Source organism: Muntiacus reevesi, chromosome 18 (assembly GCF_963930625.1).
Source record: "Muntiacus reevesi chromosome 18, mMunRee1.1, whole genome shotgun sequence".
NCBI classification, from domain to species: Eukaryota; Metazoa; Chordata; class Mammalia; order Artiodactyla; family Cervidae; genus Muntiacus; species Muntiacus reevesi.
The window spans coordinates 27826582-27849844 of record NC_089266.1 but is presented as its reverse complement, the minus strand read 5'-3'; the positions used below and the strand labels follow the sequence as shown (position 1 = coordinate 27849844).

The window sequence follows — 23263 nt, the reverse complement described above, 5'->3', positions numbered from 1 at the left end:
GTCGGGTCAGGACCGGGGCCCCCTCCCCTGCTGACCCACAGTGCATGGAGGGAAGGCTGACCCTCAGCAAGGAGGTGTCAGACCACTGCGTTCCTAGCATCCATACTGGGAAATTGATATCCACAGACAGGACAGTGGGGACTGCAGCCAGGCCAGTACAGCCTAACCCAGACCTGCAGCCGGGCCCCGGGGAGAGGCCAGGAGCAGAGCAGAGAGGGTGGCAGGGGCTCCAGCAGGCTGCCCCTCCCTCCCCACACCCCGCAGTACCAAACAGGGCTTTCATCTGGAGCCGCTCCTCCGCGGAGATGCGCAGGCAGGCCTCGGAGAGCGTGTCGTGCAGGACCTGCAGAAGGGGCGTAAGGTGGGATGCTGCGGGGCGCCCTGAACCTGGAGCCCAGGCTGGACTGTGTCAGGATGACTGGGGATGGGGGCCTTTCCATGCAGTGAGGGCACCTTGTAAATCAGACCCCACTTCTGAGGACCCTCACTCGTCTCATCTCCACCTTCCCCAGGCCCTAGTCTCCTGATCCACACAGGGGATCTTGGGGTGGACCCTGGGCCCCATGAGCTCAGACCAGCCGTGAGCCTGCTTAGATGAGATGGGGGCTCTCCAAGCCCATCCACAGCAGGGGGTGCAGCAGACCAGCTCCCTGTCCTCACTGCTGGCAAGGACCCCAAACACAAGTAGGAGGCCTGGCAGATGGCTGATCCACACGCCTGCTGGCCGTGCTGCCACTCGAGGCTGGGAGGCGAGACAGGCCCTCACCTGGCGGAACAGGAGGTCCAGCTGCACGGGGTGGCTGTGGTCGTCCTTGGGGTAGAACACCTGCAGCGCGGGGCTGCCATGAGGCTCCGCGCTCCTCACCAGCTGCGCTGTGACCCACTCCCCTGCCCGTCAGGCCCTGCGCCCCCTCCAGCCCTGGTAGGGCCCCAGCACCTCTTTGCGCAGGAAGATCTGCCAGGGGGCGTCCCGGTAGCCGTAGAAGTCGGGGTTCGGGAGGCGGTGCAGCTGTGTCTGCACGGGATCCTCAGGAGGCTCCAGCGACCGGGAGGGCAGAGCTGGGGAGGCAGGGCCCAGGGAGGGCGAGGTTGGAGCAGAGGGGCCTCCTCCTGCCTCGTGGGTAGACACACCTGATCACGCAGGCACATGGGCACACTCTCTCAGCCCTGCCTTCCTCCCACAGAGACCCAGCCCTGCAGTCCTAATGCAGTGGGGGTGGGGCTAGGGGCCGGGGGTACCCGGAGCAGCAGAGACCAGGCGCTGCCCGGAGGGAGGCCCTGGTAAGGTGGGCGAAACAGACAGTTCAGAAAGGACAGAGCTCTTGGTGCTGGAAGCTGGGGCAGAAATCAAATGGCGACCTGGGAAAATCTGGGCAGGTCTGTGAGGGGCCTGTGGTCTTGGCAGTCGGGCAGACCTCCCTGAGGAGGTGAGATTTGAGACTTCATGATGAGAAGGGGCCGGGCATGCAAGGATCTTCTGCGAAGAGCATTCTCAGCAGGGAGAACAGCAAGGATGAAGGCCCTGCGGCAGGACTGAATTCTGGCAAACCCAGAAACAGTGAGGAGCAGAAAGCCCTGGGACAGGGAGCAGAAGGAGGTGAGACTGGGGGTGGGCCACAGTGAAGAGCCTGGGGTTCATCCCAGGGGCTGCTGGAATGTCATTGGCAGGTGGATGAGAACTGACTGATCTGTTACGATCACTGTAGCCGCCATAAGGCAGGAGATGCAGAGGTTACGACTCTAGCTGTGATGTCAGGAGGCCTGGGATTCTGTCCCTGGTCTGACACTTAAGAGCTGTGTGATCTTGAGTGGGTCACTTAACCTCTCTGTGTCTGTATTCTCATCTGTAATGTCTACGGGCACAGACAGTACTGTGTTGGAGAGTCTGAGTGAGGATTTAGAGTGGGCATGGCCTGAAATCAGTGCCATGAAAATGCTGATACAATTGCACAAACATCCACAGTGTGTCCACACAGGCCCAGGGACATGGACACACACACCACGACGTTATGCAGACCAAGACTCACCTGTGCTCACTCTGACTAACTCCTGCATTCAGACACCTGTCCTCCGGCCTCTACCTCCCTCCTGGCCCTCACCTGGAGCGGGTCCCGCGGATGGCCGCTGTGTGCTGGTCACTGGCTTCACCAAGGCCACGGCCTCTCTGGGGACCTGTCCCCACAAAGACGGCCCACCACAGTACACAGAGGCTCCCCCAGAGGCCCCCCTTTGTCTTCTGTTCTGCCTGGGCCCTGCCAGCCCCAGCCCCTCACCTGGGTGCCGGGTGCTGCTGCTGGGGGGCCCATCTGCCCCCTCAGGATCGTCAGGGCCTCCTCATGGGGATCGGGCCGCTTTACAAACACCCTCCCGCCGTCCTTCCTGGGGAGCGGGACGCTGAGCCTCCTCTTCACAGCCACACAGTCCCACCCAAGAACTTCCTCTCCCCCCATCACTGTACATGATAACCCCGAGAGGACCAGAGACAGACAGGGGGTCACACACAACTCCTAGAGAGCGGTCCTGGCCTCCCTCTGCCCTGTGGGGGGGGGGGGTCTCATCTGGACCACCTGGGGTGAACAGATACTCCCTAAAGGCTGCTGGGCAGAGTGCGATGAGCCCAGCAGACGGGCACACGGAGGGGGGGTGGCGGGGGGCGGCAGCCACGGTGGGTGGGCTGACCTGAGGGCCTCGGGCCGGCCCCCCCGGGGCAGCTGCTGGTGCTGCCTGACGATGTCCTTGATCTGCTGCGTGGGTTGTGGGAAGTGCTCCGAGTTGAGGGTCGAGGACCGGACCGGCTCCAGGCAGGGCGAGGCTGTGGCGGGGCATGGTATGGGGGACAGGTGAATCCACCCTCCCGTCCCATCTTGGGAAGCTCCTGTTGCAACAGGACACTCACTGCTTTCTGGAGAAGCCCAGCCCTGAGGCAGAATGGGGGCAGCCACGGGCTTGGTGGGAGGCCTCGGGGCCTTGGCCAGAGGGGCGGGGGCCGCGGGCTTCGGAGCAGAGCGCAGGAGCACGGGCTTGGCCGGGGGTCCAGTGCCTATGACCTTTGGCCGGGCCTCTGGCGCTAAGGGTTTCTGTAGAGAGCAAAGTGTGAGGAGGGCTTCCTAGGTCACATCAGTCTGCTCTCAGGAACCCCACGTTGGCCCAGGAGAGGCAGAAGGGGCTCCTGGTTCAGAGAGGTGCAGCGATGCCCTGGGTCAACATAGTACTCATGGGGGCCCAGGCTCACCTCTGGGGGAAAGGGTCTCGGGGTGGGACTCAGGGGCTGCTGCTGGAGCGCCATGGCCTGCAGGGTCATCTCCCGGGCCTGCGGAAAGTTAGGGTGAGTGGGTAGGCCCAGGCTTGGGCCCCACAAGGCCCCCCGGCAGGACACCCCAGTCCCCTGGCACTCACCAGCAGCATGGCCTGCTTGTGGATGAAGGCTTGCTGCAGGGCCAACGTGGAGGCGTCCAGGCCTGGAACTGGGGTGACCAGGTCAGGGGGCACAGATCCAGAGATGAAAGCGGTAGGGGTGGGAATTCCCTACCCTGCCTGCCCTGCCAGCTCACCCCCCAAGCCTGAGGCTGCCTCTCTTCCAGGGCTGAAGCTGCCCTGAGCGCCGCGGGGACCCGCTGAGCCCAACCCTGAACCCGACCTGGAGTAGGCACTGACTTGGCTTTGGCTTTGGCTCTGGGGGTCTCCTGGGGGGGCCTTCAGTGCTGCTGCTGCCATCTCCACCAGGCTGGCCTCCCCCTTTCATGCGGTAGGCAATGGCTGTTGGCTTCTCCAGGTCCTGGGGGGCAGATGGCTCAAGTGACTGCCCCAATGCCATGCTCCCCAGACTCCAAGGCAACGGGCACCTGACACCGCCACCACCTCCTCCCAGGGGCCCCCCTCCAGCCACCCCAGGGCCCAGCTGCAAGAGGCTCCTGTGCACGCGCCCTGCTGTGGCCTTCAAAGGCCCCCTGTGTCCCTACCGCGTCCCCGTAGGATAGCACGGGGTCGAAGAGGCTGTCCAGGTAGCAGTCCAGCCCCTTATGGGGCACAGCAGGCTCTCCAAGGCTGTCTGAGTCTGGTGGGGTTGGGAGAAAGTCAAGTTCTTCCCTCCTGCTGACCACCCCTCCCGCCCCCAGGCTCCCTCCCCACCAGAGACAGCGGCCACTGCTGGTGGATCTTGGAGGGTCACTGTCCCTCTCTGAGGCTCAGTCTCCCCATTTGTACCATTCTCATTGTGGCTGCAGTACCCATCGGAGTCAGCCATGACAGGCATGAGCCCCTGGTGCTGGGGCCTGGTGGGTGCGTCATCGTCCGAGTCCCAGCTGTTCCCAAACACCCTGGGGGATGGGGCACACAGTAGCTGAGCCCCCCGGCAGACCCTCCTCTGTGCCCCGGAGTTCTCCCTTTGAAGGTAGGCCCCCTCCCTGAAGACCTCGAAGGTCAAGTTCAGCTCACAGCCACATGCAGGAGGGGGGCCTCAGGCTGGGAGAGACCAGCTCTACCTGAGGCCTCCCCTGCAGGCCGGGGGCCCCTCCGCACCCACGAGGAAGTAGGCTTTCCGTCGAGGGAACTCCCTGAGCAGCTCGAGGTCCGACACCAGGTCCAGCACGTAGTCATGGCCGGCCAGCTCTGCCCACTGGACCCCGTTCTTCATGGCCACCGTCCAGCCTCGCCAGCCGTCGACCAGCCCCCTGGTGATAGCACGTGGAGGGATGGGAATGAGGGACGGCACCAAGAGGTCCCGCCCGGGGAGACCCTGGATGGAGCCAGACACACGACTGGATCGGACCCTCTGGGACTGGGGGACCTGGCCTCCCGCTCCCACCTCCTCCCTCCCGGGTGTGCAAGGGTGTGCTGGGCGGGGCATCCCAGGAGCCAACCTGTGCCTCAGAATGTCTCCGGCCACCTCCTCCCCCGTACTCCAGGAGTGCACCGGGCAGGAGAACTGGTCACCTGGGCAGCAGTGGGTGTGGGGCTCAGCCCCAAGCATCTGCGGCCGGTCCTGCCACCTCCCCACTCTCGTCCTGGGCCCTGACTGTGCATCCTCACGGCCCTGCTCCCAGCCCCGGTCCAGGTCCTGCCCCCTCCCCCCAACACTGACCTCTCTCCAGGCTGCTCACAGCAGGGCCACCCAGCTTCTCCTAACCCCAGGCTCTGCTGCCCCTCCATGGGAGGCAGGGGAGGGCAGCTCACCGTTAAAGCAGCTCACATCCAGTGCCATGCCGGCCTTTTCCTGGGTGGCTGTCCACTCAAGCTGAGTCGGAGGGAAGGTGCGGGCAGCCCCAGAGACCATGGCCTGCATGAGGCGATGCTGACACACGGCCTGGAAGCCACCCCGCCCGTGATCAGATACAAACCTGGCGGGTAGGAATTGGAGCAAGGATGAGGCTAGCCAGATGTGGGGGAAACCCTGAGACTGGTCAGGGACACCCAGGCCAGCCCAGAGCTCCGAGGTTGGGCTGCTAATGATTAGGGCAGCTTGGAGCTCCCAGGCTAAGCTGAAAGCATCTAGGCCAGCCAGAGGCACCTCAAGCCAGCAGGAGTTCAAGGATGCCAAAAAGGTTCCAGACAGGCCCAACTAATCTCAACGGAGAAAAATGTCATTGCCAGGATGGGGCCTACAGGAGGTGTGAGCAAAGACCTGGCCTCCGGGGACTTCCTCCATTTTACCAGGTCACTCGGGTGGTCATCAGTCCTCTTTGAGCCTGCCACCGAATTCACAGATGCTATGGGGGTTCCAGCTGACCCAGGGTCAATCAGCCTGCTCCCTGCCAGGGGTGGGCACTCCTTGTGCCCAGCTCCCGGCCCCTCCCCGTTGCTGGTGGCCTGTGGCTACCACGGGGAAGCTAGAGCCATGCCCACGGGAAGCCCAGCGGGCAGGTAGTGGCCCTGCCCCCAGCAGGGTCCCAGGGAGCTGCCCTTACTGCACTGAGCTCGGGAAGGCTCTGCACGCTCTGCAGCTCACAGCCACCGGTGGGTCCTGTTACCATCCCCAATTCCCATGTCAGGAAAGAGGTTCAGAAAGAGGCAGTGAGTTGCCCCAGGTCACACAGCAGGAAAGTCAGAGCTAGGTTTTGCACCAAGGTCCTGCTTGAGCTCTTTCCCATGCAAATCAACCTTGTCACCAAGAGGGGGGACATCACCATCACCTTAACATGATCAGGATGCCGACGATGGCCACGCTTACACAGTGCTTACCACCAGCCTGTCCTCTCAGTATTTCACATGTGTTTGCACGGTTAATCCTCACACAGCCTGATGTAGGTACTCTTCCCATTCTCATTTTATAGGTGAGGAAACAGGCTCAGAGAGGTTATTTAAATTGCCCAAGGTCACATAGCTATGTGGCTGAACTGGGATTTGAACACAGACTGTTGGAATCTACACGCCTAACGACCCTGCTGCAACCCACTGCCCACCACATGAGAGGTCAGCACCTTTCTTCCAGATTCCCTACACCCTGGTCCGGCCACCGTTGAGTTCTGGAAGCCCTTGTCTGACCCCTGCCCTCTGATGTGAAGCCCTGGGCCAGCCCCTGAACCTGAGCTTCCAGGCAAAGAGCCTCCCTCCTGCCTGGCCTGGCATCTGCCCCAGGCCCTGGCCCCCCAGCTCCACTCACTTGAGCAGGTACTTGTCCAGGCGCGGGGACGGTGCGAAGCCGCCGAGGCAGGCAGCCAGCAGAAGCCAGCCCCGCTCAGCGTTGTGGGCGCTGGGGTTGCGCCACACCTGGTTGGCCAATTGCGCCAGGATCTCGTCCCGCAGCTCGGGCACGGCCAGTCCCTTCTGCACGATGTAGCTCCCGAAGACATGGTCCCGGGTGCCGTGCAGCTGGGGGTCGCCCATGAAACGTAGGATCTGGCCACAAGCAGATTCTCCTGGGTCTCTCGGAGGGCTGTTCCCACCAGTCCCCACCCCCTCATATGCATCCCTCACATGTCCTTCCCAAGTCCCCCTGCCCATATAAAAGTTCCCCACAGTAAAACTGTAACAGGCTCGTGCATGCTAAGTCGCTTCAATGGTGTCCCACTCTTATGACTCTATGGGCTGTAGCCCGCCAGACTTCTCTGTCCATGGGATTCTCCAGGCAAAAATACTTGAGTGGGTTGCCATGCCCTCCTCTAGGGGATCTTCCCAACCCCGAGATTGAACCCGCGTCTCTTACATCTCCTGCATTGGTAGGCAAGTTCTTTACCACTAGCGCCACCTGGAAAGCCAGCCTGGTTTACGCTGGGCCAAGTGACCAGGGCTTGGGGAAAGTCAATATTCTCCTGCTCATGAACCTTCTGCAGCCCCTCCCCACACCCTGGCCTCACCTCCGGCTCTATCCAGGGCCCAGAGGGCACTTTCTAGCATGCGTACCCAACCATATCCTCCCATGGAAGCACCGTCCATGGCTCCCTTGGGCCCCTGAGGGCCCAACCTCAGCTCTGGGCTTGTTGGTCAAGGCCTTCTGCCCCTCTGGCCTTACTCTCCTGAGTCTCTGTTCTGACCATGGCAACTTCTCTCCTCTCTACCCCTCCACTTGCCCTGGCTGGGAGACTCTGCCGCCACCTTCCTCTCCAGCTCAAATGCCCCCTCCTCCAGGAAGCCTTCCCTGACTCTGCCCAGGGCTGCATGAGGGGCCTCATCTGGGCTTTCCGACCCCCGTCACCCACTCTGTCCACAGGAGGGGGTCACTCGTTAGGTCTGCTCTGCCTCCCCTTTCAGACAAGGCTCTACTCTGGAGGGAGTAGAGCTGGGAGGCAGCCATGTTGCCAAGATGACTGCGAGAAGACAGGCCCCCATCCCCAGACCCTACCCCAGAGAGGAGGACAGACACTGCCTCCCAGAAGTCCCTCCTCCAAGGGCTCAGGGCCTGGGTTGGTGGAGGGTCCAGGGGAGAAGCACAGGGGTCTCCTGTCTGGCCTCAGGGCTGGGGCTGTGATTTGGAAGGTGGTCTGTGCAGACTCGTACCAGCTTGAAGATGCCCACGGCCTCCACATGGTACTCCGCCGGCAGCCGCGTGAGGGGTGTCCTCAGGGGCACGGTCAGCATCCCGAAGGCAGGCTCCTGGGCACAGAGCAGGCACCTGGGCACAGAGCCGGGAGGCAGGGGCACCTCCAGACCCGCTGCTCTAGGCCAGGTGGGGGCACACGAGCCTGAGGCGCCCGGGCTCTGGTCCCCAGCATGCAGACGGAGATGCAGTGCATCAGGGCAGAGGCCCCCTGAGACACCCCTGGAGGGCAGGAGATGAGTGGCGGGGGGTGATATGCTGTGGGTCCACTCACTGCTTGTCAGGTTTCTGAAATGTTTCCAAACAGCCACTGCCTGAGCCCCTGAGGGCCCCCCACCACCATACAGGCCCCCAGAGCCCCCAGACTCCTCATGACCCAGCAACTGGAGGGCTCGGGCCTGTTCTCAAGGGGCGTGGCCAGGAGTCGGCCGTATCTAAGGACAATGCCAGCTGTCACTGTGTCTCTTCCAGCTCTTACCTTGAAGTGGCACCGGACAAACTTGGCCATGGGGTAGTTGTTGATGTCCAGGGGCAGCGTGACCCGGGGCTCAGCCCGAAGCCGGGGAGTCCGTACAAGGGCCACCCGGGGCCCCTGGGCTGTCCTGAGGCCTGTGGACAGAGGAGGCCTGAGCGGCCTGGCCCCCTGGCCAGCCCGCCCTCCAACATCACCCAGTGCTGACGTACCCGCCACGGCTCGCAAGAGCCCAGCCAGCTCCACCGGGACCTCCAGGTGCCCCACAGCTACCACCTGCCGCTTGCTCAGCTCCTGGGGGGTCAGCACAGGGTGAGGGGACAGGCCTGCCACACCCCCACCTGCCGGCCTCCCTTCCTGTCCCCCGCAGTCGCCTGGACCCCACACCCACCTCCTGCTCCCGCAGCCATGCCTCCTCCACCCGGAGCCTCCGCTCCGCCCTCAGCTGCAGGAGAGCAGACGGTCAAGGCGGGCAGCGGCGGGCAGAGGGGACGGCAGCCCCAGGCCCACCTCACAGACGGGGGAGGCAGTGGTGTGGCCAGAGAAACGGGTGTGGGAGGAAGAGAGCAAGAGACTGGGGCAGAGGGCAGAGCAGTGATGCTTTGGGGAAAGAGAGACGCACAGGATGTCAGCGAGCAGCAGAGAGGTGAGTTTTGGGGCCCCTCCCTGGAAAGTGTTAGTCCTTAAGTGGTGTCCAACCCTTTGCGACACCCCATAGACTGTAGCCCACCAGGGTCTGCCCTCCGGGGATTCCCCAGGCAAGAATGCTGGAGTGGGTTGCCAATTCCTTCTCCAGGGGATCTTCTTGACTCAGGGATCCAACCCGCGTCTCCCACACTGCGGGTGGATTCTCTACCGTCCCAGGGCTACCAGGGAAGCACCTCCCTGGTGCCCCACAAAACTCCAGCAAGGGCTCACAGCTCCTTGGGGCTACATTTGTCCGTCTGGTTGTGGAAATGTGCCAACAGGCCGATACCGGCATGGAGACAAGGGCAAAACCAGAGCGAGAGCTGCTGGGGTCGCCTAATTCTAATCATGCCCGGTTACTGGGCCCTGCTATGAGCCCTGTGCCGGGCCACACCCTCCCCGCAGCCTCTCGTTCAAGCCCTGCACACCCCAAGGGGTGGGTGAAGAGAGCAGGGCTAGAGAGGGACAAGCGGGGATCAAACCCAAGCCTGTCCAGGCCAAATGCCTCCTCCCCGTCCCTGCCTCCCCATGGACCCTGACGGTACAGGCCTGGTTCCGGGGGGATGGACAAGAGCCCAGTCTGCAGCACCTTGAGGTAACGCCGGTGGCTTGTGTACGTGTGCACCAGGGCCCGGAACTTCACCAGACGCCTCCTCATCTGCTGATACCGCTGTCTGGGGTGGACAGAAGAGAAGGGGTTTTGAGTAGGAGGGCCGGAGGGCAGGGGTCATGGTGGCCAAGGGGAAGAGATGCCCACACCCGCCTTGCTGGGGTGTCAGTGTCCACACTTCACTCTGGGACCCAATGCAAAAAGGGAAATAAACTCAGAGAGGGGCAGTGACTTGGCCAAGGTCACATGGCAAATGGAGTAGCAGGGCTTGTTGGCTGTCCCAGGGTATGCGAGATGCAGGGTGGGGCCCCTCTTGGTTGGATGGATTTCTAACCACCAGTCACAAGGACCAGGGGGTGGGAGGGAAAGACACACAGAATCTTATCGCCCTTCCCACAAAGGCCCCTACTCTCAGCTTGCACGCCTTTGGGAATGGGGAACTCACTACCCAAGTTCAGGCTCGGCCTTCCTGGGGCCTGGCCACAGAAACCCAGGGAGCCTTGCCCACTCTGGGCCTGCACCTGGCCAGGAAGCCACGGGCCCGGCTCTGCAGCAGGATGATCTTGCGGCGTAGGGAGCGGAAACGGCGCTGGACGAAGAAGCCGCGGAGGCAGCGCTGTAGCGTGAGGGCCGCCAGGCTCAGGACGTGGTCCCGCATGCCCTCTAGCAGCTGGTGCAAATGCTCCTTCAGGAAGAGCTGGGGCAGCAGGCGAGCGCTGAGGCTGAGAGCCCCGGGCACTGCCTGGGCCCGCCCTCCCGAGGAGTCCCTGGAGACAGAGGACAGCCCAGCCCCGGATCGGAGGGAGGATGGCCAAGTCTGGAGAGGTGGGGAAGGCAGGACGGTGAATCGGACAGGGAGAGCCACCAGGCAGAGTCTGGAGGTGGGATCAACAACCTTGCCCCAGCTCGGCTGGATGGCCTCTGGCCTGGGCACTTCTGAGCCCACAGTTTCTAGCCACAGGGCACCCAGGGGCTGAATGTGGGTAGGACTCACCTTGCTGACACCAACACAATACATGTTTGGTGTGACCGTGCATAGGCGGCTCAGCACCGACACACACATGTCCCCACTGGCTGGCAGGTTGTGCTGGAGGGCCACTAGACAGCGGTACCTGCAGGCCCCAAACCCAGCGTGGGGCTATTGGACCCATCCGGCTGCCTGCTAGACCTCAGGGTCACCACCCAACCCCTGTCTCCGGGAGGCCTGGATCCCAGCAGATCCTTTACTCAGTCTCTTCTAACCAGAAAAGGGCTTTCTGTCCCAAGGCTACTTAAAAGAGCATTAAATGGTAGTAAATGGTTTCAATAGAAGAAAATGCTTTAACGCCATCTGCTGGAAACTTGTCATATTAGTCATAACTATTAAAATCACTCCTCTTTGGAATCAACACATACATAATAAAACTATAAAAATGCAAGGTAGTAAATATGTCTGCCATGTAACAGCTAGTAGGTGGTAGTCTTGTGTAGTGCACAACCTGAGCAACTGTGCATGGCCAGCCCTATTCTGCCTGGGTTGTGAATTCCTGCCATGGGGGGTTGGGTAGGGGTCTGCAGAGCTCAGGAAGCACCAGACCAAGGTACCTGTCGATGAACACCTGGAAGGGCAGCCGCACTGGAAAGCCCTCCTTCCGAATCCGCACAGTCTCCAGCAGCCCTGAATAGCGTAACTGGGCCGTCACCACATCACACTCAAAGAGGCCTGGCTCCTGGGGGAGGGCCCAGAGAGGAAGCCTGAATATTGGCCCAAACATGTGCAGTGGTCTCTATGGTGGGCTGGGCAGACAGGCGGTCCAGAGAGGCAAAGCCACTTGCCCAAGGTCACACAGCATGGGGAGAGGACTTGGCTCCCCCAGGGGCCCCTGCCATCACATACCTTCTTGTGGTTGGGCTTCAGGCACCGGACGAACAAGGGGTTACACCTGGGCAGAGTCGAGAGGAGGGCAGTGTGAGGCCCTGGGGAAGGAAGGTGCTTGCCCCCAGGGTCACAGGTTGGGTGCCCACACTCTGCCACACCCACCTCTCCATCTTTTCCACCAGGTCCAGAAGTGACTGCTGGAACTTGGCAGCCACTGTGTGCGCCTTGTAGAGCCGGGAGACGGAGCTACTCTTGCCCAGGCGCTGAGGGGCAGCCTGTGGGGCATGGCTGGAGAAGAGGTGTGCTACCACCTGGGCCAGTGGTCAAGGTCAAGGTGCCAGGAGCCAGGAGACAGAAGGGGGAAGGGCCCAGAGGCAGAAACAAGGAGGGAAATGGACAGAGAGAAAGAGAAAGGGGAAGAACAAAAGGCATCGGTCTTTGGACCTGGGAATCAGAAAGTGACCGCTGGACCCCTGCCCTGACTGAAGGCCATGCCGTCCTGGCTGGCATTCTACTCAAGTCAGCATGCTCAGTACCTTCCAAGTGGCCCGCCTGTTGGGGAACATGGGGCACTGTCTGCGCCTGGCCCCGAGGGGGCCTGTAACACCTGGCCATGAACTCTGGCAACGACCTGGGGGGATGTGGAGGCCGAGAGGAGGTGGGGGTAGGAGAACCACTCAGTGAGGGATAGGCTGGGGTGAGCCAGAGGCTGGATCAAGCTGGAAAAGGAGTCTGATGGTGGACTGAGTGCTCCGGGGGGCCGGGGCGGCGAGGGTGGCTCACCCGAGTCCGGCTCCGCATAAACAGGTCGAGCACATCTTGGCGCACCTGGTCATGGTTCTTGTCCAGGAACTTGTGCACCTGGAGCGGGGAGGGGAGGAGCAGTTCAGTGTGGACCCCATCCTACCCCACCGGCCTGGGAGACAGGGCAGAAGGCTAACCCATCCCAGGGTGTGTGCACTGCCTGCTCCCCTCCTCTTCCGTCCTCCTTACAGTGGGTCAGGGACTCAGGCACCAGGTGACCCTGGCCCTGCCCCCCTAGGCCTCGGTCTCCCTGTCTGTCCTGAGAAAGATGGGCCCCTCCGCCTGCTTTGGTTCCCCCCTTCCTGTCCCACGGTCCTCTCCATTCCCTGGGGAGGGGGAGAGGGGGCAGTAGCCACATGCCCAGTCCACGTCATGACCCATCCTCAATGACTCTGTCCTGTACCCATTCTAGAGATGAGGAAAATGAGGCCCAGTGGGGACAGAGGGTTAGAGTCCTGGTCTGAGACCTCAGGGCAGGAAAGAGTCGAGATGACAGCAGTAACAGCGATCACTACTGATGGGCGCTCCTCTTCACCATGCCCGCCGAGCGCTGGACTTCTTCACTCACCCCGGGAGATGGGCACTATCGTTCCCACACTTTCGATGAGAAAGCTGAGGCTCAGAGAGGTAGAGGGACTTGGCCGCGATCACACAGCTGAGGATCAGCAGGGCCAGACTGCAACAGGTCTGGGCGTCTCTGGCGTGGAGACTGGGACTGAAGGCTGTGTGGGCCACTCGGGATCTCACCTGGTAGGTGACTTTGCCCGCATAGTGCTTGATGGTGAACTCGGGCAGCGGCATCTTGGGCTTGGAGTAGAGTGGGTTGGCGCCGTGGTGGTAATGGCACTTCTGCAGAAACGTGTGGTCTGTGGCCTGGGGGCAGGCAGGGGTCAGCGGGTGGGCAGGGCCCGGGCATCCAGTAGCTGGCTTGGGCAAATTCTCCAGCCCTGACTGGTCCCCCTCAAGCCGCAGGGAGGAGCAAGTCCCTGCTCCTCTGGCTGCCCGCTGCTTAGTCTGGACGGCCTGAATGGACCCTGTGGAAGGGTGGGCTGCCAGCTGCCTTCCCTCCAGCCCACCTGTCTCTGCTTTCTCTAGTCCCACTGACCGGAGCACCCATACCACTCTCGTATTTTCCAATCAGAATCTGAGACCCAACCCCAAGATCACCTCCTCCAGGAAGCCTTCTGTGACTTCACAGACTGGCGAAGCCCCTCCTCCAGAGCCCCCATCCAGACTCAATCACCCCAGGTTTAAAACCCCAGGTTGGGTGTCCTGAGCCCCCGACTCAAGGCCAGAGCAGAGTGGAGTGCAGGACTCGGGCCGAGTGGGGATGCGGGCTCAGAGTGACGTGTGCCCCAAGCAGCGTACTCAGCACACACCTGGGGGAAGCAGCACTGGTCATCAAGGATGCGCAGGATACCGTAGGGCTTCAGTGAAAGGAGGTTGATGCAGGGCTGGTTGTCGGCGAAGGTGACCTCCTGCCAGTCGATCTGTTCGCGCATGTACTCCTCCTGTGGACAGCGGTCCTCGGCCTCCAGCCCTGCCCAGTGCCTCCACCCTGTCCCCCAGGTGGACACAATCCAGAGGGTCCCAGCCGGGGTACCTCCACCTGCACCCCTCCCAGCATAGGGAGCTCACTCCCAGCAGGGCAGCACAACACGAGCCACCTCTGGGCCCTGCGGACCACAGGAGGGCTCTTCTCTGGGCTCAGCACCCTTGCACCTGCCCCTCCAGAGCAGGGCCTATGCACATGCTGATCACTAGCTCAGAGCGCCTTGCCCTCCACTGGGCCTATGGATGACCTCTCATTTGTCCTCAAAGAGCCAGCGCAGCCTGTCTGCCTCCGAGAAGGCCTAGCGGCTGGCAGGACAGGACCTAGAGCGGACAGAGGCTTCTCACCTGCTCCTCCTGGAAGACAATCTTGTTGAAGAGGTACTGGAGGCTCTCGTTTGCATAGTTTATACACAGCTGCTCGAAGCTGTTGAAGCTTAGGTCCTGCCAAATGGGCAGAGAGGCTGGACCCTTCACTTTCGTGGCCAGCAGCCCATCTGTCCCCACCCAGGGCCTGCCCACCCCCCTTCCCCATGCAGGTTTATCCCCGCCTTCCACAACCACAACTTCAGCAAGCTGGAGCCCTGCGCACAGACCCTCTGCTCAGACCCCTTGGGGGCTCCCTCTGGGCACAGGTGAGAGCCCAGTGGTTCGGGAACCATGGGAGGTGGCCCAGGTAGTGGCTGAGGCCCAGGCCCTGGAACCTTCTACCTGGGTTCCAGCCCCAGGTCTGCCACTTTCTACCCCAAGTGCCTCAGCTTCCCCATCTGTAAAATGGGGATGACAGTGCCCAGCTCCCAGGCAACTGTCAGGATTAAGTAACAAGCCGAGAGCTCAAAACAGCAGCCGGCACATAACAGGTGCCATGGGAACCTCAGCGGCCACTTCTGCTGTTCTGATCTTGCCTGTCTTTCTCCACGTCCCCCACTCTGACACCCCCAAATGATTTCCAGCTCCCCACACCCCTGAGCCTTTGCATGACTGTTCTCTCCACCTCAAATGCCTTGACTGGCTCTTAAGGAATCGGCTTAGGACATCTCCAGGAAGACTTCCCTGATGCCTGCCCAGTTAGGGATCTTCTCCAGGCTCCCCCAGCACCAGGCTGCCTCTGTTATGGTTCTGACCACATGTGTTTGTCCACGTCTGTCCACTGAAACCCCACCCAGACCCTCGTGGAAGCACCCCAAGGGTAGCGTCCAGGTCTGGTCCTTTCTGGGGACCCTGGTGTCACCCACAGAGCCTGGCACCCAGAAGCCCCAGGAAGTCCTTGTGGGTGAATGGAGGGAGATAATAATGGGGGAGGGCCCTGAACAGTTGATGGCACTCGAGCCTTCCCCCCGGAGCCCCACCTCGAAGCCATAGATGTCCAGGACAGCAATGGACAGCGCGTCCTTCTGTGGGGACACCAGCGCGTTGACCCTGGTGATGAGCCAGCTGAACAGCAATGCGTACAGGACCTTGGCGATGGCGTCTCTGGAGCAGAGAGGTGTTGAGGGGGCAGGCACAATGAGGCGGTGCGGGGGCCTCAGGTGGGGCTGCGGCCTCACCTGGAGTCCACGGCGCTCTCCACCGTCAGGGGGGTGAAGATCTTCTCTCTCATGGTCTCCTGGGGTGCGGGGGGAGGTGGGCTCTGAGGGGCAGTGTGCTGGCCACCACCTCAGGGCAGTCCCCAGAGAACGGGGAGGCGAGGCGTGGGGCGGGGATTGTGGAGCTGGTGTGACTGGTCTCAGGCACAAAGTCAGTCAGGGGGCAGGACGCATGCCCTCACCCCTCTGCTGCCTGGCTTGCTGGTGGGGTGGGGGCGGCCCCCACCGTCAGGGAGACAGGAGCTTGTATGAGCAGACATAGCAGTGACGTCAGCCTCGGGAAGGGAGGAAGGGCAGGGGCTGCGGGAGGGACAGGCCCAGCCAGGGCTCAAGCGTGGCTCCCTGGAGTGGGTGATGTCTGTGTTGGGTCCGGAAGGTTGAGTGGGTGTGAAAACGGGAACAGCTGTGCAAAGGTCTGGGGGCTGTAACACCTTTGGGGTCTGAGGTACCCAACTCTGGGCCCAACCCAGAGAGGGACAGGAGGGGGAGGCGGGGGAGAGGGGCAGGGGGCCCACACAGCATGGGGCATGAAGCAGCCCCAGCCACCAGGGACTCACGGTCACTTTGAAGGTGATGGCCTTCTGCAGGCCCTCGGGGGAGACCTGCAGAAGCTCAGCCACGGCCTGGATCTCCCGGGCGCTCACCACTGAGGCTACCTCCTGCGCGTCCGTCTGCAAAACACCCACAGGAGGGCCTGCTGAGCTAGATGAGCTCTTTATATAAAATTCATACAAAAAAAGGGAAAAATGGAAGGCAGGAGAAGGGGATGACAGAGGACGACATGGTTGGACGGCATCACCGACTCAATGGACATGAGTTTGTACAAGCTCCAGGAGATTATGGAGGACAGAGGAGCCTGGCGTGCTGCAGTCCATGGGGTCACAAAGAGTCAGACACAAGCGACTGAACAACAACATACAAATTCGGAAACAGTGAGAACAGCCAGGAAAATTCTCAAGTAGGAATTCCAGGGACTCTGTGAGATAGTAAAACATAGAGTTAGAATAATTAAAACACTGTGGGATCAGATACATAGTTCATAAACAAATCAATGAAGCACAATAAAAAGTGTGGAATCGGATACAAAAGGACACAGGAATTGAGCATATGATAAATAAGTATCTCTCAAGTTGGGAGACTGAGTGACCATTTAAAAAAAAACAACCACCTGGGATCCCTACCTTGTACCTTACTAGGGTAAGTTTCTGATGAACCAGAGATTGAAATGTTTTTAAAAAATCAAACAGAAACCCTAAGAGATCTTGAAAAAATTACAGGAAAAGGCTTTTATAATTTTAGAGAGATTAGTCTCTAAAAATGATGAAGTCTTAAAATTTGTATAAGAAAAAACTTGATAAATGAAATTTCTGAAAATAATCCTTAAAATCTCTTTAGCAAAAAAAAAAAATCCCAAACACCAAAAAACCTGTAAATAAAGTCAAAACATAAATGATAAACCAGAAAATATATCTGCAAATCCTACAGATTTCCTTAACACACATAAAGAGCTCTATATACCAATAAGAAAAAGATGAACAACCCCAAATTGTGGACCAAGCGCTTCCAGCTGTGAGCTGGCAGCTCTCAGCCTCGGGGGGGAAGCCCATGTCCCGAGGAAGCTGTCCTGTGGCCCGGAGCCCTCACCTCGTCCTTCTCAAAGTAGACGTTGCCCAGGTGCAAGATGGAGGCCAGGATGCGGAAGATGCTGTCCTGGTCCTCTGCGCTGAAGCCCAGCACCTCCATGGCAGCCAGCAGCCGGCGGAAGTCGTCCGCGTCGCTCTTCCCTGAGATCCCGCAGTTCCCACCCTGGGCAGGGTCAGAGTAGGGGTCTAGGACCCTGGGTGGGGGCCTTAGGGTCCCTGTTCTGGCCTGGCCTATAGCCTGGCCTGGGCTCTCAGCTCTCAGTTCACTCCCGAGGGCAAGGGGCTCCGAGTGGCCCAAGTCCCGTGCTGAAGGCTCTGAGTACATTTCCTTCACCTAACCCTCACATGCCCTGCAATGCAGAACTATTCTGTTCCCATTTTACAGACAGGAAAGTGAGGCTCTGGAGGGAAGTGTGGACACTCCAGGCCGCTGAGTTCTGTTCCAGGCTCCAGAAAAACAATCACATAGGCCACCCCTACCTTGGTTTTGGACCCCAGTGACACCTGTCCCCCTTGCCATGATGAGACACTGCAAAGGAACTCACCCCCCAAAATCCCAACACCTTCACTTTCACTGTCCATCAGGACATGGCTCTCTGGGCCCACACAGCATGATGGGGTGGGAGCACCTGGCCAGGGGCCCTCAGACACCTGCTGGCTCTCACCTGGTTCAGGTAGTAGTAGGTCTCAGCCTCCTGAAGGCTGAAGGCCTGCCGGAGCTGGGCAGGTAGCCCAGCCAGGAGCTCATAGAAGATATGGTAGTTCCTCTCGTTTCTGGCCTAAGGAGTGGTGGGTGGGTGCACAGAGGGGAGCCACCCACCGGGGTGACCCCCCAGACACACATACAAGCCCAGGTGTACCCACAAATACACACACACACACACACACACACACACACGGGCCTCAGGTGAGACTGGCGCCTCTGTGTCGAGGTACCCCAGCCTGGCACTGGCAGGGGTGGGGGGACCTGGCGTGCTGGTGGGAAGGAGCTCTGAGCAGGGTTTAACTTTGGAGAAATAAGCACAAGATGGAAGGAGCCCCAGGAGCCTTGTGGAGCCCACCTGCTGGTGGGGGTGACAGACTCCTGGCAGACCACTGTGAGTGGGGAGAAGTGCTCTGCAAGGAAATGCTGCAGCAGTGGGTGGGCAGGTCTGGTGGGTGGAGAGGCTGCATCTTTACTGGGGGACCTTCCCTGAGCAGGTGGCATATTGGGGAGGACTCGGAGAAGGTGAGGGGCTTGGCCTGGCAGGTGTCTGGGGGCGAGTGCTCCAGTTACAAAGAACAGCTGTGCAAAGGCCCTACAGCAGGATGGTGCCCGGTGTGCTTCCGTGACAAGGAGACGGGCCAAAGGCTCACACACACACACAGACACAGATACAGATACACACACATACACAGACACAGATACACATACATACACAGATACACAGAGATATACACACATACAGATAGACACACACATACACATAGATACACATATGCATACACATGCATACATGCACATATATACACACACGCACAAATGCACATGCAGAGATACATACACGCACACACATATACACACATGGACATCTACATGCGTACATACACACACGCAAGGAGATGGGCCACAGGCTCATACACACACAGACACACACACACACTGCTCAGCCAGGTGCCAGGCTCTGAGGGTCTGCATACCCCCCACCTGGACACACAAGGTCTGGAGAGCCAGCCCACCTGAAACACGATCCTGGATTTCTCGAGCAGGTACTGGGAGGTTATGGCACCAGAGATCACGCCCCTGGGTGGTTGGACACAGTTAGGGGTCGGGGCTGTGCCCGGCACAGTGCACACAGACCCTGTGGGTTTCTTCACTAGCTCACTCACCCTTCCAGAAAGATCTCCACAAACTTCCCGAAGCGGCTGGAGTTGTCATTCCTGACGGTTTTGGCATTACCAAAGGACTCCAGGAGGGGCGTGGCCTCCAGGATCTGAGCGCCAGAGGACAACATGGGCATTGTGGGGAGCACGTGGGGCCAGCCCAGGTTCCACTTCGTGAGGGCGGTGGGTTCGCTGCAGACCCCCGAGGCTGCCCAGGCCCCCTGCCCTGCCTCCTGCTGCCCCACTCCACCATACATGCGTGTGCACACACACCCAGTACCTTTATCTTCAGGAGCCACCAGGACCGAGGAGGAGGAGAGGAACAAGAACAGAAGTGGGTCACCTACAGGACTGACCAGTTCCCCCAGGATGCGGGGGCCTCGAATCACAGAGGGACTGGCCAAGCCCTCCAAGCCCTTGGCGGGCAGGAGAGTCGCCAGGTGAGAGCAGACCCCTGAGCCTCGGAGACCCAGGTGTCTGGGCTCAGGGACCAAGGTGTGGTCCCAGGCTGGGGGCCCTGAGGATGTCTTTGTGCTCCAGAGTCCTGGAAGGGCCCCCTTCCTGCCCTGCCTAGCTCCCACCTGGGGTCCTCTGCAACCTGAGTGAGGTCTTGCCCCCGCCCCCCACAGCTCCCACCCCTTGGGCTGGAAGGCCTGGCACAGCCCCACCTCATCTCCTGTCCCCTCCCTGGATCTGCCCAACACTGCAACCCCCGACTGTGTCCGCACCGGCCTCTGGGTGTTAGAGTTCTGTTCCCCTGCAGTCCTCAGCCTTTCACTTGGCCCCTGTCTCCTGCTGGAACATCAGCCTTACAGGCAGAAATCTGTCTGCACATGCCTGATGCCCAGCATCCACACAAGACCTGGTCCTTAGGAGGCCCTCTACAAACATCTGCAAGGCAGCTTCTTCCCTGGAGGTCCAGTGGTTAGGCTTTCACTGAAAAGGGCACGGATTCAATCCCTGGTTGGGAAACTAAGATTCCCGTGTGCCACACATTGCAGCCAAAAAAAAAAAAAAAAAGAATCTGCTGAATGGATGAAATAGGGGTTAAACAGCAGAGCCACCAGGGCATAGTGAATTACAGTGCCCACTTAGTAAGCACCTACTGCATGCCAGACTCTTCGTCCCAATTACAGCATCATTAATGTTCCTACAAGGTAGATGCCAGTATCAGACATTTACAGATCAGGGAGCTGAGGCTGGGAGTGGTGTGGCCGTGTGCCCGGTACTCCAGAGTCAGAAGAGTGAGTGCCCACAGCCCGAGCTCAGTGGTGTAGGCAGCGTTTTCTCTGGCTGCACTGTTTCCTCAGGATGAACTCTCAGGTGAAGCAGGAGGGCCCAGGGTACACAGAAGCGACACCTGTTACCCCGGCGACCGGGCCAGTTCCCTGCATCTGGTCATGCACAGTCTAGCTTGGTCCCAGAAATATTGCCCACTGCACAGAGGAGTGGACTGAGGCCCAGAGAGGCCTGGGGACCAGCCTGGGGGTGCTCCAGGAGTCAGGATACACCTGGGCTTTGACCTGTACTATCCCTTAGTCTGGGTGCCCCTTGAGGGCATCTGGGGTGAGTTCTCCCCCTGGTGCCTGGAATGAGGCAGGCATGCAGCCCGGGGTGGGACCACCAGGGCCCTGGGGCCATCCAGTCTGGCCCATAGGTGTGGTGGTGCTGTGTTTGGGCTGGGAAGCACTCAGCGCCCTCCCAAGACCCCACCCCCAGGGACCCTTGTCACATCTCAGCCCAGACATGGAGCCTGTGGCCCAGACATCGGTTGATCAAGGCACAACTGGGTTCCACAAGGACTCATGACCGAAACCGGTCCAACAGGAGGAGCCCTGAGACATGCTGGCCCCTGGGCCATGGTGCTGCAGTGGATGAGGAGACAGATGAGGATGACGGTCAAGCGTGGCAGGAGTGGGCAAGACAAGAGACAGTGTTTAAGACCCTAGCCCCAGCCATGCCCGAAACAGACACAGATGGCCCTACTGCAGGAGCAGGCTTAACAGGTGCTGTGGCCTGCTCCCAGAGCCTAGCCTGGGCCTGGCACACAGTAGGTCCTTGGGAAGCCTTTACCAAGGTTCTGACATTCTCAGTTCAGGGAACCTAGCTTTGAGCAGACCTCCCATCCTGCAGACCCTGGCCAGGCCTTCTCAGTGTCCCAGCACCTCCTGCCTGCAATCCCCACATTCGGGCCAGTCCTGCCTCCTTCACAACCATGCAGCTGAGGCCAGGCGGGAGGTGTGGATGGCGCCCCTGGCCCACGCAGCCTCTATTTGGGCCGCTCCAGGAAGCTGGAACGTAGAGCTCACGCAGGGGGACATGAGCAGAAAGGAACTCCCAGGGAGGGCAGGCAGAAAGAGTACCCAGTCATACGAGCCCTCCCTGTGCATCCCTGGGCGCTGGGCTGGGGGAGATGGATAGACCACGCAGCTGAGAGATGGACGCACCTGCCGTGTGACGCCCCGCTTCTGACTCATGGCCGCCAGGTAGCGCAGAATCAGCTTCGTGGCCTCGGTTTTTCCCGAGCCGCTCTCTCCACTGCCCGGGCAAAGGGGCAGAGTGAGCTGCCCCCTGCTCACGCCCCCCCCCGGGGCTCCCCTGACCCCGCCGTGACACAGAAGGACACAGGTAGGAGGCCGGTCCCCAGCCCCACCCTTGCTCACCTGATAATTATGCATTGGTTCTGTTTGGCATCGAGCATTTTGGCGAAGGCGAGATTTGCAATTGCGAAGAGATGGCTGGAGACACAGGCCAGAGGGTTCCTGGGCAGGCCTTGCCCCGTGCTCCCAAAACTCCCAGTGGGCGGGCAGGAGGCACCTCTGCCCAGTCGAGTGGCCAGTCCTGCTTCACACCCACCCCTAGGGGAATGTTCCCGCAAGGCTCCCTGTCCAGAACTGAGCCTGCAGTTCTGCAGAACAGTGGCCTGCAGCCCAGCAGGGGCTATGGCCAGGCTTGGGGAGAAGCTGTTGGGCTGCCCACCACCACCTGCCCCAACCCCCAGCTCAGACAGGGCCCGAGACCCCAGGCTATCCCCTCTCCCAGCCCCAGAGACACTCACGGGGGGTTCTCGGCCAGGGCCCGCCCACTGTACTGCTGCACCTGCTCCGGCCCATAAATTCCAAACATCCGGTATGGGTTCACTGACACCAGGATGCTGCCAATGTACGTCTGCTGGGCAGACAGTGGCCTCAGCACCTGTCCGCATCCCTCCCTCCCCTACTCCTGGAGTTGGGATCCCTGTTTTGTGGAGATAGACACCTGGCTGCCTGGCCCTGGTGCCTACACCTTGGCCCCTGACAGTCTGATGGGCCATCTGCTCTGGTGGTGGAGTGTTGGGCACTGTCCAGACTGAGGCCAGAGAAGGCTGGAGCAAGCAAAGCCCCACAGCCACGATGCTGCAAGGATGGCCATGACGGTTGCTGCCTGCTTCATTCATTCACAATTGGGGCTGCCCCCTGACTGCCTCTCATGGGACCTGGGTCTCTGGAAGCTTTAATCCATTGGACCCCTGGTCGGGGTGGGTCACACACTTCTGAGTTCCCTGTCTCCAGGTCTCTGCTCCTGGCACCCACTATTTTCAGACTCTGTATTCTAGGACTTTAGATGCTAGAGCTCCCAGCTGTTGCATGCTATGCCTAAATAGTAGAAACTCCAATCTGGGGTGGGCAGGAGAAATCCATGCTGTCCACTGCAGCCCCAGGAGGCAGGGGAGCCACGGCCTTCAGATCCCAGCCCAGGGAGGGGCCAGCCCCAGGCCTTACATAGATGAGGTTCCGTTCAAATCTGGTCTTGAGATTGGCCAGCACGGTGGTCTCCTGGAGGTCTCTGTGAAGGCATGGAGGGGGCAGTCAGGGCCCACTTTCCCCTCGGGGCAGGGCCTTCGTCAGAGAGGTTAGAGTTCAAGTCCCATCTCTGACACTAACCATGATGCTTTGGGCAAGTTACTTAACCTCTCTGTGCCTCAGTTTTTCCATCTGTCCAATGGGCATGACAATCACTGTCCCCACATCTCTGAGGTGGGGATGCTCTCAGGTAGCAGACGTAAGGACTGTCCCCATGGTTGGATAATGATATTGACCAGCACAGCCTTCACATCTCAGGCATCTCCACTGTGCCGGAACCCCACAACAGCCTCCCCACATCCTGCGGCAGAGAAAGCTGAGAAAGCACGGCAGAGAGGCTGAGTAACCACCTGGGCCCAGCCAGTAAAGGCCAGG

The 23263-nt window shown here is 60.3% G+C and overlaps 1 protein-coding gene across 1 annotated transcript in view; it reads right to left on the bottom strand.

The window, feature by feature from the left end:
* Positions 1-23263, bottom strand: part of MYO15A (myosin XVA) — a 46557-nt gene that overhangs the window by 17603 nt on the left and 5691 nt on the right. The window contains exons 3-44 of the mRNA XM_065909675.1: positions 22808-22871; positions 22105-22214; positions 21710-21784; positions 21494-21584; positions 19327-19332; positions 19053-19156; positions 18903-18966; positions 17849-17962; positions 17185-17346; positions 16098-16211; positions 15502-15560; positions 15304-15427; positions 14303-14398; positions 13783-13914; positions 13151-13276; positions 12383-12460; positions 11762-11910; positions 11618-11663; positions 11326-11450; positions 10736-10853; positions 10263-10438; positions 9721-9805; positions 8836-8889; positions 8657-8738; positions 8451-8581; positions 7933-8028; positions 6599-6834; positions 5173-5336; positions 4860-4932; positions 4482-4670; positions 4129-4316; positions 3960-4048; positions 3655-3775; positions 3397-3464; positions 3233-3310; positions 2897-3077; positions 2680-2812; positions 2274-2379; positions 2100-2172; positions 938-1059; positions 767-826; positions 268-343 (exon numbers count right to left, since the gene is read on the bottom strand). Of these exons, the coding sequence (XP_065765747.1) occupies positions 268-343; positions 767-826; positions 938-1059; positions 2100-2172; positions 2274-2379; positions 2680-2812; positions 2897-3077; positions 3233-3310; positions 3397-3464; positions 3655-3775; positions 3960-4048; positions 4129-4316; positions 4482-4670; positions 4860-4932; positions 5173-5336; positions 6599-6834; positions 7933-8028; positions 8451-8581; positions 8657-8738; positions 8836-8889; positions 9721-9805; positions 10263-10438; positions 10736-10853; positions 11326-11450; positions 11618-11663; positions 11762-11910; positions 12383-12460; positions 13151-13276; positions 13783-13914; positions 14303-14398; positions 15304-15427; positions 15502-15560; positions 16098-16211; positions 17185-17346; positions 17849-17962; positions 18903-18966; positions 19053-19156; positions 19327-19332; positions 21494-21584; positions 21710-21784; positions 22105-22214; positions 22808-22871 (4538 nt within the window). The remainder of the gene's footprint in view (positions 1-267; positions 344-766; positions 827-937; positions 1060-2099; positions 2173-2273; positions 2380-2679; positions 2813-2896; positions 3078-3232; positions 3311-3396; positions 3465-3654; positions 3776-3959; positions 4049-4128; positions 4317-4481; positions 4671-4859; positions 4933-5172; positions 5337-6598; positions 6835-7932; positions 8029-8450; positions 8582-8656; positions 8739-8835; positions 8890-9720; positions 9806-10262; positions 10439-10735; positions 10854-11325; positions 11451-11617; positions 11664-11761; positions 11911-12382; positions 12461-13150; positions 13277-13782; positions 13915-14302; positions 14399-15303; positions 15428-15501; positions 15561-16097; positions 16212-17184; positions 17347-17848; positions 17963-18902; positions 18967-19052; positions 19157-19326; positions 19333-21493; positions 21585-21709; positions 21785-22104; positions 22215-22807; positions 22872-23263) is intronic.